This window comes from Curcuma longa, chromosome 5, assembly GCF_044706935.1.
Source record: "Curcuma longa cultivar G26 ecotype Majalengka, Jawa Barat chromosome 5, ITB_CL_G26_1.1, whole genome shotgun sequence".
Taxonomy (NCBI): domain Eukaryota; kingdom Viridiplantae; phylum Streptophyta; class Magnoliopsida; order Zingiberales; family Zingiberaceae; genus Curcuma; species Curcuma longa.
In genome coordinates, this window is record NC_133865.1 from 3560042 (window position 1) to 3575911 (window position 15870).

Sequence of the window (15870 nt, forward strand, 5' to 3'; positions counted from 1 at the left end):
TTTTTTTTTGGCAAAAGGACACCATCTAAATTTTGTGGCAAATGATGGACGTCATTTTAATTTTTACTTTTTTTCATATTCAATGCTAAGGATGCATGAATTTTGCAACAAGAACTATAAAAGAAATATTATAAACTACGACGGTGACGGCCACAGACGAAATAGAATTGAAATTAAAATATTATAAGAAATTGAACTAAAATATTAAAAGAATTTAAATTTAAAAAATCATTATGATATAAAAAAAGGAGTTGAGGACAAGAAAAAAAGTGAAAATGAAATTGAATGAAAAGGAAGATTGGCATGATTACTTCATTCCTCTCCTTAAAGCTGACAATAAAATTTAAAATACCATCTCACATCAATAGAAGGCCTAGTCTGGTGATTAATTCGCAACCGGTTGTACAGGCAATTGAGGATCTTTTCTTCCACAAGCAAAGTCGATAACTCTATTTCATGTCATAGCATCAAAATATACTATCCTTCAAGATACGAAATTCATTCTCCATTAGAGTACAAATGAACAAAGCATTTGTTGATTTGTTTAAAGTCTTATCCAGAGATTTATCACAAAGCCACGCACAATGAAAGCCTCTCATTCACAAATCAAATGTCTTCTTTTGTCCAAGAACTCCTTGACTTTTAAAAGGGAAGTTATATAGATCAATTGGCAAGTATTTACTTTTAGCAAATGCACTAAGAAAACCATTCAAAAAGTGCCATTTTTTGTATGTATCTAATTTTGAGTTTTACAACCTCTACTCCACAAAGAAGCAAGGTATTTTTGGGAAAACACTGACTTGTTAACAAGTCTTTGTTTAGACACAGTTTATAATCAACTCGTGGACAAAAACATTAACTTTAAAGTGACTCTTGAACTTCAGATGAATCAAAAGTTCTTCATTTGTGCTTTAATGGAGAATGAAATTCGTATCTCAAGTTACATGAAGAATCAACAGTCTGAGGGAGGTATAGCAAAAGGAACAAACTTCAAAGGGCAAACTTAAATTGTCTATTAATCTCACCAAAATGTTGATACTGAGAATGTCACTGAGGTAGCCTTCTGTGCCTAATCTCACCAAAATGGGATTTGAGTGATAACCAACACAATCCATATCTGATTGCCCCTGGGCGTAATAATAACTCGCAAAGGATTTAGTAAATAACAATGGATTCATAAAACAAGCATCATATTCAAGTCAGTCGAAGATTTTCAAGGCTTTAGCAAACTATATTAAAATATGTCAACGCCACATCTAAATACTATACCCACTGTAAATCTGTAGTGTCAATTTTTAAAGTCAGATGAAAAATATTCTGTAAATTTTCCCTCTTTTTTTACCCTAATAATTTTCTTTCAAAATCAGAGCCGTTTGAAGGATTATATAATGACTTGTTGAAGTACTGCTGTATTAAATTTGAAAAGAATCAAGTATTATAATGAACTCACTCAACCATAAATCATCCATGAGCATCAAGAAGAATTAATCATTTGAAGTGGTTGCCTATCAAATGAACCTAGAACCGGAACAGCAGAAACTTTGTCCCAAACAAATTCTGGAATTTTACTAACGTTAGAAGCATTAAACACCTAGATGCTTGTGCCTCAATCTAAACACTTAAAACATTGGTCATACAACCCTTAACCCAACAAGAATAGAAATACATGGGGTTGTGCAGAAGAGGAAGTGTAGCATAGATAATGGGATTAGAGGAATTATTAAAAGCTCAAGGAATTAAGAGCTGGTGATGAAATATTCATTACATACATGAATAAGAAGCATGTCTTCAATTTCCTAAATTCCACCGTTACATGTATCTTAGTGTATAAGCAAGTCAGTTGTCCAAAATCTGCTATGGTAATGCTTTGCAAACAGAAAACAGGGATAGGGAAAAGGTGTAACTAGCTTTAAAATACCAAACATGTCTCTACTGACTAAACGAAAGACGAATGAGTTATGAGTCTTTTGGTAGATTTAAAGTCAGATTCGAACCTCCTACTAAAGTTACAGTTTCCAAAATCATACAGTTCTGCATGACAGTAAAAGGCAAAAGAGGGGGCAACCATTCAATGAAAATCAAAACAGGGCACCCTTCGATAATTTACAAAACATATCAAACAGTAAAATAACAGAGAAATTCAGTGAAACCTCAAGTAAATAAAAGAGGTGAGCATTTAGTATGATCCAAAATGAAAGAACAATAATGAGAATAGTTTGCAGGGTGGTCATGTCGACCAGATAAGCAGTAACTAGTAGCTACAACTAATCCTATTCATAAACTAAAAATGTAGCTCATGAAGGTAAATTATTGCCCACAAGTTTAATCTAAGGAGACAAAGAAAAAGAGAAACATTGACAAGATATGAGCAATGCTCAAAATGATTTGGTTGAAGAGGTTGAAGAGGCAGCATATATACCCGGGTAGAGTTTGTTGACTTAACGAAGCTAATAACTGGTGTGCACCATGTTAGCTGCTTCAAGATTTTGAAAAGAGTATAATCAGAGAAAAAAATGAAAAGTGATGACCCAATCAGCAAAAAGTCAGACAAAAAACATCCTATGCTAGGTAAGTAGTACAGTTAACAAAGATAAAACATTAGTGCATTCAGATTTTTAAAATCCTGGAGTGCTCCTTTCCACTTTCATGCTGAATTATGATACTATCAGCATTCTTTCTTTTTGTTTCCTCTTTGTAATTAACCAAAGTGTATATTGGGATATCAATAAGGATGGGCATAACCGATAGAACAAACTGATTGAAATCAATCCAAACCGTTGCTTTGGTGCAAACCAAGTAAAATTATAAGTTTTGGTTTGAGCCTATACGAGTATCGAAATGGAATCAAAGTGTTAAGATTTTATAATATGTATATGTGTGCATGTATAGGCAAATTAGAATCATTTCTTATTCCTATTTATTTATGTTCACTAACCAATATAATCCATAAATACAATGTTTTATGGTTATTCTCAATAGAAATCTTGCTCAGGTACTTTTTTTATTGGTGTTTGGTTAATAGATATTTATTTTTTAATTTACGGGTCATAACAAAACCAAAAAATTGGTTCTTTTGGTTCAGACATTTCAATCTGAATTTTTCATGTTCAGAGGTTTATATATATATATATATATATATATATATATATATATATATATATATATATATGTATGTATATGTATGTATAGGATAACTCCTTAAAGCAAACAGTGGAAATCCAATCAAATTCAAAATGTAGAAACTACAAATTGCACCTTCAAGTCTATCAATCAAATAGCTGAAGAGCTTATCTGATAAACAAAAGAAAGACCAATAGACGTGCAAACAACTAATACCCAAGTAGATCCTCTCTATTCAGATTACCATAATCATATTATTCCTTAAAATAGAATTGAATAAAATTTGTCCAAAGTTAAAAATCTTCCACGTTTTTCTTATCAAGAAGTGATTCCCCGCAATAGCTAGTTATTTTCTTCAAATTACACTAGTTCTCATTTACTATAGATGTACTAATAACCCAGATTCAACTTGCGATGTTGACTAATTCCAATTCCATGTATTTATTTATACTTGCTATACAAGTACTGATAACCCAGATTCAACTTGAGGTGTTGACTAATTCCAATTGCATCAACTTGAGGAGACTAATTCCAATTCCATATATTTGTATCATAATGCATAGGGAAGTCTGGCTTAACAGCGTGAAACTAATGAGATTAGTCATATATTTGTATCATAACGTCCAGGGAAGTCTCAGCTAATTTCTTGGCTTAACAGCGTGAAACTAATGAGATTAGTCGAATGCCAAATTTTGATTGTTTGACAGCTGAAAAAGAAAGAGGAAAGGAGAAAAGAGAAGCACAGAGGAAAGGCCACCTTTCCTGACAACCATGAAACAGATTAAAACTGTTACTATCTCTTAGTTTTTTGTCACGACCAATGGATTTCCATTTACTAGCATTGTTGTACTTAAGAAAACCTGTCATGATGACACTTTAGAGAGTGTCTAAAAACAAAGGAAATGAGAAAAGTGATACTTAATCACATACAGAAATGTCCATTCTCTCCTTTGATTTATTAAAGTGCCTGGAGTGTGCAATTACATTTTTTGAATTTGAGCATGAATCTTAGATTAGCACCATAAGCTTCAGCAAGCAGGGATTCAACACAATATGGCACAATTTTTTAGAAAATGTTATTTGAGACTAATTTACTAATATAAGACATTGTGCTAAATATGGCACAACATAACAGGCAACCAAGTATTTACTATTGATGGATGTTTAATACGGAACACTGCAATAACACAGTATAATCAATGCACAATCCAACTATTTGTACGAGAGCAAATTACAGGAACAAGAAACAATTATTCTTAAGAAAACAACTAAAAAGGATAACTTCATTGTCATATTGTTCCAGAAAACCAAAAGCTCATAGAAAACTTAGAGATAATAGCCTAAGATCTTTTACTATGTTTACTGTTAACACGTGCAACATTGATAAAAGAAGCCAGTTAATGTTATCTTCCTACCACAGTATAAAATAACCACACTTAAATTCAGCCGGTACATGAAAGAAGATTCTTTCTTGGCTTAATTTGCAAGGTAAACTAACTCGTTCAGCTAAATGTCCATAATTTTTGAAATCTCTCCAGAAATACTAGTCTCAACGAAATTCATGAGTTCTAACGAAAACCTAATATTGTTTGACCAGAGCTTGAACCTTTAGAATCTCTAAGCTGCAAATATGTTCTCCTTTCTTGAAGCTTCTTGATTCACTGATGGAAAAAGTAAAGAACCGCAATAATGAAAAGGTATGAATCAGGTTTGAAACCATAGACAGAAGCAAAAAAACTGAACAAGAAGAGATGCATGGTTTTTCTCTAAAAAAACCATAAATTTTATTTCAAAAGGAAGGAAGCTTATTGAAGGCAAAGCAGATTGAATATTAAAAAAAAAAAACCTCAAGGTTTGACTGATTCTATGGAACTAGTTTCACTCAGCACAAAAGCTTGGATGAGACTTTGAGCAGCATGGGTCTGTTCCGGTGTTCCAGCTATAATGATCACTATCTCAGTTGCCTCTGCTCTAGGTTCAGTAATCGTAATTTTTGCTTCTGATATCTGAAAACAAGACAAAAATGTTAACGATAAAACAATCGGGTTTAATGTATTACATTATCGATATCGAGCAAACCTCACGGATCCGCCTTAGGCATCCACCATCTTCACCATACAAGTTAGGTACAAGAGACCGTGGAACAACAACATCTACACTTCCAATAGGAACTGATTGGTTTCCACTGCATGGAACACCAAAAACAAGTGGAATTACAGCTTAATTAAAAATATGCAACAAACAGGAAAGTATGCTAGGTAGAAGAAACCAAACCTAGCAAATCCACCCATCCTTCTATGTGGACCTACTCCAGGGTAATCAGGTAAAGGCAAGGGGCCACCAGAATCTCTCATACCCTATTACGTCAACAGATAATATTTAGCCAAAGAATAAAATCCCTAGGATGTTAGATACAAGCTTATTCAGAAAAATAAAAAATGAACATTTTATGAATATCACAAGGCAGAGGCCTAGAAGGGGGACTAAAACTAATTTGCATGGATACACTTAATTGAGCTTTAACAGCAAACCTTCAACTACTAAAAAAAAAGATGAAACCACCAAATTTGCTTACATGGGCCACAGTACATGGCAAGGAAATAATGTGTAATGAACATTGCCATCCACAACATGTAAATGCCATACCAAATTAGGTTCATTATTTCTAGTGCTGCTTCTTGATAGGAATACAATATCTAATCAACACCTGCTATAGATAGGATAAATGATCCCCCGGGCTACTTGGTAAAGCATAGATAATAGGTTTAGTACTCAAAATACAGAATAGTACTTAATGCCAAGAGGAGAATACCTGAGGTAGCCATGGTCCAGGTCTCTCAACGCCAAGAGGAGGAATACCTGAACCGTGCATTCGATGAGCAAAGGCAGCTCTTTCCTCAAAGGGGCGACCAACAAGCTCTTTCTGAAATGGGGGCAAATTAGAATTCAACCTGGAGGGTGAAGACTCCCTCCTTCCTATGTGCAAGCCATATGGAGGTATTTGCTCAACAAAAGAACGATGCATGTTGGGATCCATGGCAGGTAACTTATCACGGAAAAGATGTTGCTTCAGCCTAAAAGTTATTTGTAATAATGCATCCTGAACTGCTCCAAATTCTCCAGATATCTACCCAAAACAATACAAAAGGAATGTTGTGCTAAGCCAAATCTAGCATACCCACAGACACTATACATAGAAACGAAAGCAGAGAACTAACAAAATTAAGTCATTTTGCTATACTAAGAACAAAAGAATGAAGTAGCTAGAATGCTCAACCTGAGACAATCAATGCATACCTGGACCATCCCATAATTTTCAGGTACACCCTTAGGGATCTGATCTTTACCAAGGATACGTACTTGAGCTCCAGAAAGCTTCCTTATCTCAGTTATTACAGCTCCACCTTTGCCAAGAAGACAACCAATTTGATTGGAAGCAACAATCAGCCGACACATGACAGTGCCCTCTTTAAGATCAGGTACACCCATTACTATTCTGTGCTGCACACGAAGAACAGCATCCTGTACTGGAGCAACCTCATCCGATGGAAACTACCAAGATAAGATAGTATATTATGGGGCCTTGAATTTTCGATTACCAAAGTATGTTTGCTACAAAGTGACAAAACAAAATGGTTTCGAAGCAATCTATTTAAATAGAATTTCTCTTTTTAAAGGTAATGCATGGCAGACAACAATAAATAACAATGACTGACACCCACAATTAAGAATTTAAGGGTATGTTTGTTTGGAAAATTTTCTAACTTTTGCATTTTTCATTTTCAGTACAAATAATTTGAAATACAACATTTTTAAGTAAATAAGTACACTGGAATTAAAAGGCAAATAATTTCTTCTTATTTTGGGAACACCAATCATCTTTTGTTTAAAAAAAACATTATTATTTTAAAGAGAAATCAAAAGGAAATGGTAATTTTTTAAATTTCTCATAAACAAACACACCCTAGCAGCAAATAAGCTAACATATAAGAAGGTAGATCTCAAATCAATACATGAAAGCTAAGAAAAAAGTGGCATAGTGCAAACTATGCCAAAGCAAGGTCTAAAAGGCCAAGTCTTGCAGTTATGATCCCATCTACTGGAGATTACTCCATAATATAAACTCAAAACCCAGTTGCAAAGAAAACCCATAACATGGCAGCAAGAAAAATGCAACTAAAATTATGCATTCGATTTTATTTACTATTTCAACTCTTTTTTAGAATGTAACTACACCTTGCAGACATACCAAAAAAGCAATAATTAGTAAGTGAATTACTAAAGTTATATCTAAATGCTGATAGAAAAACAACATGAAATAAGGTATACAGGCGGTACCTTCCAATTTCAATCATAAGCTAGACATCAATTACATTATCAACCCTAGATAAATTTAACATACTGGAGAAAAAAAGAACAAAGCCAAGAAGCACAAGTATTAGAGAAAGAGGAAACACTAATAAGCAAGATACCAAGATAAAAAAATAACTTAATAAATTATTTTTAAGAAAAGCACATAACAAAATCAGTCATATTGTACATATATGAACACAGCATATAATGGTTAAGTTGTTGCGCTTTTATGTAGAAAAAATGTCTACAAGTGGATGTTGTCTGGCTAAGGCACAATGCAAAATTACAGGTTGTATATGTGAAAGAATATGCAGAACCATATTTTATAAAATAATAATAAGTGGATTATATTTGCAATAATTAAAATTTGTAAGCCAAAAAATACTATAAGCAGATTTTTGCTTTAGCAATGAATCAATCATCCTAATAAATCCTTAGTTTCACTGCAAAAACGTTTTGCATAATCCAAGCAACACTACGGACACAATTTCTAATATAGATAAACGCATGTTAACCAACCAACATAATATAGATAAAAGAAAATTTATATGTGAACCTAAGGAATATGAGAGTATACTTCTCGTTTATGTAACAATACTACTTTAATCATGTCAAAATCAATATTTATTTCAGCATGACTTGGATTTAAACAATTTAGGAACTGATTAAGTCCTCACAATCCTTATGCACCCATAAGTGGAAACACCACAATCCCTTCCTGAATAAGCTTATGTTGTGTAATGACTAACATGAAGGCCTTTAAAACAAAGAACTATAAAAGAAAAAAAAGGAGCTTCTTGCACCAATGGGAATGTTATCTCTTTAAGAAGTGGCCACCCTAAGTGGATTTTGGAAGCAACAACACGAGGACTGCAGATGCCCAAATGTGCCATATGTTGCACGCATATGTAATGGGGAAAAACCGATATGGTTCATTTGAACTTGTTTAAACAAAAGTAAATTAACTTAAAACTATAAACTATCTAAATTTAAAGCTTGCAAGTTTTAACTTAGGCACTTGTTTTGCAAATAATTATTATGTGCATGATGCTTTTATATAAATTATCTATTTTACATTGTTGTTAATATTGATTGTTATATTCAAATATGTTGAATTGTAGGATTGGTATATTTTTTATATGGAAATAGGTATTCAATGTGTTGATTAATGTACTCTAGTGCAGATACACAAATAAAATTAGTGGCATACGCCCCTTCCATATGCCCTAGTGTTTCACATGTCATTATTATGAGGTGGGTCAACCACAGACCACTAACATATGTTCTTTGAAGCCTTGGGGCAAAACTGCATTGAATCTAAGTGCTTAGATTTAATTATATTTTCAAATAGCAAGAATAACCACATAATTCACAACAAAACACCATCGAATGCTACTTGTGATACATCATACAAGTTATGATGAGCAGGATTTTATCAATTTAATATTTTAATGTTAAAAGAGAATATCAGTCTTTAATTCACGAACTTAATAACTAGTGTACTAATAGAAAGAGCGAGGCAAAGTAGCTTACTGCAACACCAGATATGACTATAATGCGATTATCTGACTCAGGAGTTGTCTCTATAACTTTAACTTCACAACCAGTTTCATTTTGAAGAGTTTTCACAGTGTTCCCTCCCTTCCCAATCACAATTCCAACCTTCTCAGCAGGGCAGAGTAACCTGAAAGTGATGAGCTCTGGAGATATTTGAGGATGGATGGGTGGTCCGCTTTCATGAAATTTAGGAAAAGGTGGGCCCATGCCTTGATGGAAGTCAGACATGCCCTGAGACCTGTTAGAGAAGGGTGGTCCTTGAGGAGGATAATGAAACTTTGGTGGTGGAAGGCCTTCTGGCCGCGGAATAGAAGCAAATGGATGTGATGAGGGACCAGAAGAATTTGCCGGAGGAAATGAATCACGTTCCCGTGGTGGGTTATCTAGAAGCTGCTGACCAACTAAATGAAGAGCTTTCTTCACTGAATCAACCCCTCCAGTTATCTGCAAAGTCATATGACCAGATTTCAGGCATTTGCCCATTCAACCAAAGGAAAATCATTGTCATCATTATCAAGCCATGTTTATCCCAACGATTTACAGTTGGAGAGTGCATCTACTAAATCAGTATATACTTAGCCCAAAATAAATCAGAAGAAAGATAATTACAATACAGTTTGCAGAAATGCATCAAATAAGAACTATAACAATAGGACAGAAAGATTAATATAAGTGGAACCTACAACTAGTGCATTGTCTGAGGAATATGTTGAAATAACAGTAAACTAATAGAAACATGTTGAAATATCTTAAAAACTCTCTTACCTGGACAATTTCATCCTGTTGTGTGCCACACAAAGGAAGCTTATCTTTTGAAAGTATGCGAATCTGGGCCCCACTGTCTGCTGACATTTGTTTGATAACACTCCCACCCTTCCCAAGTAGGCAACCAACTTGATTAGACAGAATTAACAATCTCGCAGAAACTGTAGAAAGCTTCTTACTTTCTTCTTCATCTGCCTCATTATCTGGTTCACTTTCAATAATTCTCTCAAATATAAGCAAGAGAGCATTAACTAACAATGGTGGTCCTCCATCTACTTTTGTACTTTCTGGAGCAGAAGAGTCCTCGGCCTCTCCAATGTTTTCAGCACTTTCCTTGAGATTGGCATCGCCTTCAGATAAAAGAGTGTCTTCATCTTCATTTTTATGTTCATCGCCAAGTTCTGCATCTTTCTCTGATCCAGTAATAAGAATAACTCTCTCATCACAACCAGATACAATTTCTTCAAGTCTAATCTTCGCACGAGTTTCTCTCTGTATCTTTGCTACAATTTCTCCACCTTTACCAATCACACTGTCAGATTCTGATGCAGGACAAAGAACTCGGAACATGGTAACCTCAGGGGGTGCTTTTATCTGTTTCTGCTGTTTTGTATGAGGTCCTGTCTTCTGCCATTTTGCTCTCCCATTTGGCTCAATGGGATTTCTTTCATAAGAACGCTTTGAAGGTAAAAATGGAAATGACATGTTCCTCTAAACTACTGAAACACCAGGTAAGGCAATGCAAAATTTTAAAAAAAAATCTATAATCATTAAATAAACTAAAGTACTTTGAAAACAAGAAAGCCTTGAACATGAAAATAAGGTACAAAGGAGGATTTTTAAAATAACAAATATAAAAATATTTCCTGTAAATAAATAATTGTTGTCAATTCTTTTCAGAGGGTTCAGAACGCTTCAGACTTTCTACCCAACTAAGCATCGGACTGGTATTAAGCCATGTGAGTAAAAAAAAAAAAAAAAAAAGGCTGAATTTGACCATGCTAAAATTAAAATAATATCATTAAGCAATGCATAATAGTCAGCATAAGCAAATGCTAATCAAATTGTGACTTACCAACAAGAAATATCAAGTTTTCACTCTTTATAAAGAGAATAAATTAAAGATAAATGGGGGAGTAGACAATATTTTACTCCTGCATGTAGGTTCATTCTGTCATGTACTAAAGATCTTATAGGTGAAACAAGTGAAAAGTATCACTTTGCCTTTACATTTCAAGCGTCAGATAAGCCACTTGAGCACCTCTCCTGTCATTCATAGCACAAAAACAGAAATGTGCATGACAAATTTTAGTAAGATACCCTGCAGAACTATTGTGAATTGTGTTTTTCTGGTAATTGTACACGAACTGTAAGACAAAACACTCATAAACAGCCTAGTAAACTGAGATCCTTTGAGGGAATAGATGACTAAATCCCTTTTACATCACGACAGAGTCAAATATGGTCCATATCCTTGACAAGTAGAGTTTTCCAGTTCTATGTAACAACAAATGATATGTATTCAAGACCAACAAGAAATTTGAATAAACCAAAATGCTCATGCATGACAGCCTACACTGAAAACAAATGAACTCAGCTTTTCTGCAAAATGCTGATTCATAAAAATGCACAGACAATGTGAGCGTACATAAGTAACATGTAAGGGACATGGCATATTGCAGAATGCTCTCTTAGCTGATTGGAAAAAAATTCAAGAGCTTGGTTCACAGGTACTTCTCTTGCCTATTCGATTAAACAACTAGAAAGTTTTTCCAAATCAAAATCATGATGCCATCCTTGCCAAGTAATTACTCCATTTGATAGATCCTTGCCAAGTAATTACTCCATTTTGATAGATACTGATTCAATAGATAAGTGAAGTCCCCAAAGATAAATGTGACTGACATATCTGGCCTTGATGGTTGTGTAGGCATGATCAAGCAATTCTTTTTTCTTGCGATAACATCCCATGGCAGGAAAAACCCATCCCACACAATACTTGTCTATGGACGCATTGCTAATTACCAGGAATAGTTTCTTGTTTATACAAAGACAAGATAAGACATTGGGCCTCGATACCTAAGACTAGAACAATGAAGTATCATCAGCAACAACTGAAAACAGCTGGTTTTGCAACCTTCAACAAGTTATATACATAAATTTCAACTAAGCAATTCATATGTAAGATTGATTGGGTGAGAACTTATACCAGAGGGATAGTCTAGGAAGTCTTCAGAGAACATGTGAACAGAACTATGGAGTGATATATGCTTTTAAAATAACACTACTTAACAAGCATTAACCTCCTCTGGTACAAAGTTTGATTGGATGACCATTTACACCAAAAGTTTAGGCTATTATTAAAAGGGACTAACCAATATTTGCATGTGAGGATCAAACAGTCAGTGGTATGGAACAAAAATTTATTAACCACCTCTACGAATTAGATTGAAATTTTAATTCAGAATATATTGTAAAGGGTTGTAGCAAATTTTTTGTAGAAAACCATGAAACAACTAAAACATCTTAAAAATCTCAATTACTTGAGTGGGATTATGGAAGAAACATACATGCCAACATGTCCCAACTACTTTTCATGTCAACTATATATTTATATATCATGTATTTAGAGATTCAAGAAATACAAACTGGACTGATCGAACTACAAATCTAACCAGTAACACACACAAAGTTCCACCAAGTCATTATCACATGCCTATGATTGCAATAATGTGTATGTCACATGGAGCATATGTGGCATGAAGTCCATAAATTTTCCATTCTATGTCGCATGAGGCACTCAGAAAATATGATGCCAAAGATAAATATTATTGAGCAAAAATAGAAAGGGAAAACAACATATGCCTGGCATATATTTTTTGAAGATAAACAAACATAAGGGTGGAGTAATCTAAATAGTACCTTTTGAAGATCATCAGAAACCTAAGGTTAACAAAAATTCTCTAATCTTCTCCACTCAAATGTAAGGTTCAATTGGTTGATGGCTATGATTATGTTATGGATATGGTATTAAAAATCATAATTCTTAGCAGTCAAGTCTATATCATATATAAAATGTTGAGCAATTACCCTAAAATGGCTCCTAGTCCCAAGTTTTACCCTGAAAAGGTCTCTTTTTTAAAAATTACACGCTTAGGTCCTTTTTACCTTACCTCAACTCTTGTATAGAATGAAATTTTTACCAAATCATGAAAAAAAAAGGAAAAAGAAAAAACAACACTTTTGTGATCTATATTGGTTTTGTTGAGTGCCAAAGTACCACCAAACTCAACATGAAATCAAATTTTGAATACCTCTTAATTGAGTGTCAAAAAAAGGATAATTACATTCAAATTCCCAGCAGAAGTTACAAATGCTCATAACATATATTAAGAATATTAAATATGCCACTAAAATCTCATATCAAATATTGGAAACTAAAATGTAATCAAAGTTTAACCAAGATTTAATGTCAAAATATAGTTAGATAGCTATAACCATCCATCATACACAAATATAACATTTAGCTCAGTAATATCATTTCAGAAGAATCAGTGGTTAGCTTGTCTGCATACTAATTCTATTTTGACACTCAATTTAGTTTTAGCCAAATCTAGATTTTACATATTATTTAATTTTGAATTGATCAAGGGATTCTAACCATAAGATGCATCACTTTTTCCTTTTTTTTGAACTTAGCGAGTTTTGTTTTGATTATGTACAAGGATTGGAGGTTGAGGGTATTTCAGGTAGAGGGCACGGGCTGGTAAAATATGGAAAAAAAGTTATTTCCAGGAAAAACTGAACATATTACCTTTTTAGGAAATTCCCCTAAAATTTTTTCAAAATAATAATAAAAAACCTACTCGAGGAAAATTAAATTTGCACCAGCCACTAAGTGACAAGAAAAGAACAGATTGCTGTCCACATATACACAGTTCAGTCCAGGAAATAAAATCTAAAGTTACAACGTGCAAGTGTTCTTAAATCTAACCTTAGCGTCCCAGTTCACAAAACCCTAACTTCACATTTGATAGGAAAGGAATAGCTGATATAACAGATACAAAGGCCTCGATATGAATCATTCAATACCTTTAGAGCGGATGAGGCAAAGTTCCGGATAAGATAAAAGAGTAATGCCGAAGATACAGCAGTGGTTGCTGTTACCTGCAACGAAGTCAAGACGAAAAGAGCTTGCCACAGAGGGAGATAACAGGGGGCGCTTCTCCTCGAAGGACGACGGGGGCGCGCGCCGTCGTATGAGGGTCGTCTACGACGGACGATGGTCGGAGGAAAGAAGTGAATTGGGCGGCGGTGGAACCGTGAGCAGGAAGGTTTCCTTCTGCGTGGGGTACAGAGATGTTGGGTTATAGAAACTCTCTCAGGTGATTTTCACGTGAGCATCGGACTGGCTTGCTGGTTCGACCCGGTCCAGCCATTTAACGATCATGATCCGAGCCCAGCTGCGACCCAGATCTCTCAGGCCTGTGATGATGGTTGAAATTTTGCACAACAGACAAATTTTACCAATCAAACCTAATTTAGTGCATCCATTAGTTGATAAAGGCTAATAAAATATACGTTCAATTTCAATTTTTTTATTTATTTTTTTATAGATGATCATAAAATCGATCATGTAAGACCGCTAAGATGATAGATTTCACTTTTTACTAAAAACTACCGAAATATAATTGAGATAAAAATAATTTTTATAATGAATTTTTATCTATACGTTGTTGGACGAATTATCATAAGTATTTTTGAATTTATCTAATAGATAAATCATGAGAAAGATCATTCATTTTCTGAATTAATTGAGTTGTAATAATATTCAAATTTATTTATTTTATATACTTTTTTTATTATTGAATAAATATAAATGAATTTTATCAAATTGATTTTTATGATAATTTGATTCATTTAGTGGTCTAGGGGCATTGTAAGTTGCCATATTTGAAGAGTTTACGAACTGTTTGGAAATCTAACTTTAAAAAAAAAAATTAAAATTTTAAGATGGGGTTTTCACTATTTCAACTAAAATAAAAAAATATTTATTGAAACCTAATAAAAAAATGTTAAAAAGATAAAAAAAAAGTATAAAACATTGCTTGATGGATAAACTCCCATTTTATATGATGATCTAACAATAGAAAAAATATATATATAATAAATTAAAGTAATACGGAAGAAATAATCGATTATCAATACAAAAAATAACTATTTTTTTCATTGAATTACTATGGCCATCTAGATAATTCAATATAAATACATAATGATTTAAATTATATAAAGTATAACTTTATGCGAAAATATGTAAGAATAAAATATTTAAAAAATTATAACGTCTGTAATACGAGGGCCATGTAAATTCTTAAAAGTAATTAAAATAAAATACAAAGAATTAAAAGAGTAGATTATGATTTTATGTTAATATTAGGATAAATAATAAATTATACCACATTAAGAATTAAATAAAATTTAATGAGTGAAATGAAAATTTTAAAATTTTTCTTTAATAAAACCATTTAATTTAATAATAGAACCTAAACAACACTCAGGTTTTATTTACTTGGAAGGGCAGATTCAAAAATTAAGAAAATTTGTATACATAGAATTTTCCACCGTTTATTTCATAAAAGAGGATGGATTATTTTTTTCTCTAATTTACTTATTACCAATTAATGAGCAGATGGATTTACGAATCTATCTACAGATTCATTTTGTGAACAAATTTGTATTCCGCTGTCACATCTACATCTCGATCTCCACCCACAACCAAGTGGGCGCCCTTATGCAGCCACTGCGGGGTGCACTGTGCAACCGTGACAGAGAAGGAAGAGGCTATCTAGGCTTTGGAAGTTGTCAATCTCGAGCGGGATGCGATAGAAGAGGCTGCAATTTGTGGCATCGAGGCGAATGGGTGCTGAGAGGTTGTCTATCTACGTCGATAGGCTACCCTCATAGCTATTGTAGTAGCCAATGTAGAGCTCACGTAGCATAGAGAGTTGTCGATCTCTAAGAGCATTCATAAAGCCATCAAATATTTCATTCAAATATTTGTGATCCTCACGTCTA

General features: G+C 33.6%; 2 protein-coding genes across 6 annotated transcripts in view; one reads left to right on the forward strand and one right to left on the reverse strand.

Moving 5' to 3' along the window:
* Nucleotides 1-912: 912 nt before the first annotated feature.
* Nucleotides 913-14123, reverse strand: LOC141829292 (RNA-binding KH domain-containing protein RCF3-like). Of its 5 annotated transcripts, XR_012601878.1 has the most exons (10): nt 13963-14123; nt 9796-10514; nt 9007-9474; nt 6418-6672; nt 5933-6247; nt 5395-5477; nt 5200-5305; nt 4967-5126; nt 2420-2473; nt 913-1117 (listed from the first exon to the last, which is right to left on the reverse strand). XR_012601878.1 is itself a non-coding variant. In XM_074716736.1 (9 exons), the coding sequence occupies exons 2-8, from the start codon at nt 10498-10500 to the stop codon at nt 4968-4970; spliced, it is 2091 nt and encodes a 696-aa protein (XP_074572837.1). In that variant the 5' UTR covers nt 10501-10514; nt 13963-14123; the 3' UTR covers nt 2185-2473; nt 4967. The 5 variants fall into 5 exon arrangements, 4 of the variants coding, with proteins under 4 accessions (XP_074572837.1, XP_074572838.1, XP_074572835.1 ...); XM_074716736.1 differs by lacking the exon at nt 913-1117 and having other exon boundaries at nt 2185-2473; XM_074716734.1 differs by lacking the exons at nt 913-1117; nt 2420-2473 and adding an exon at nt 4317-4781 and having other exon boundaries at nt 13888-14123.
* LOC141829187 (NEDD8-activating enzyme E1 catalytic subunit-like) overlaps nt 13932-15870 on the forward strand; it is a 7714-nt gene continuing 5775 nt past the window's right edge. Inside the window, exon 1 of the mRNA XM_074716602.1 lies at nt 13932-14129. Coding sequence (XP_074572703.1) covers nt 13932-14129 — 198 coding nt within the window. The remainder of the gene's footprint in view (nt 14130-15870) is intronic.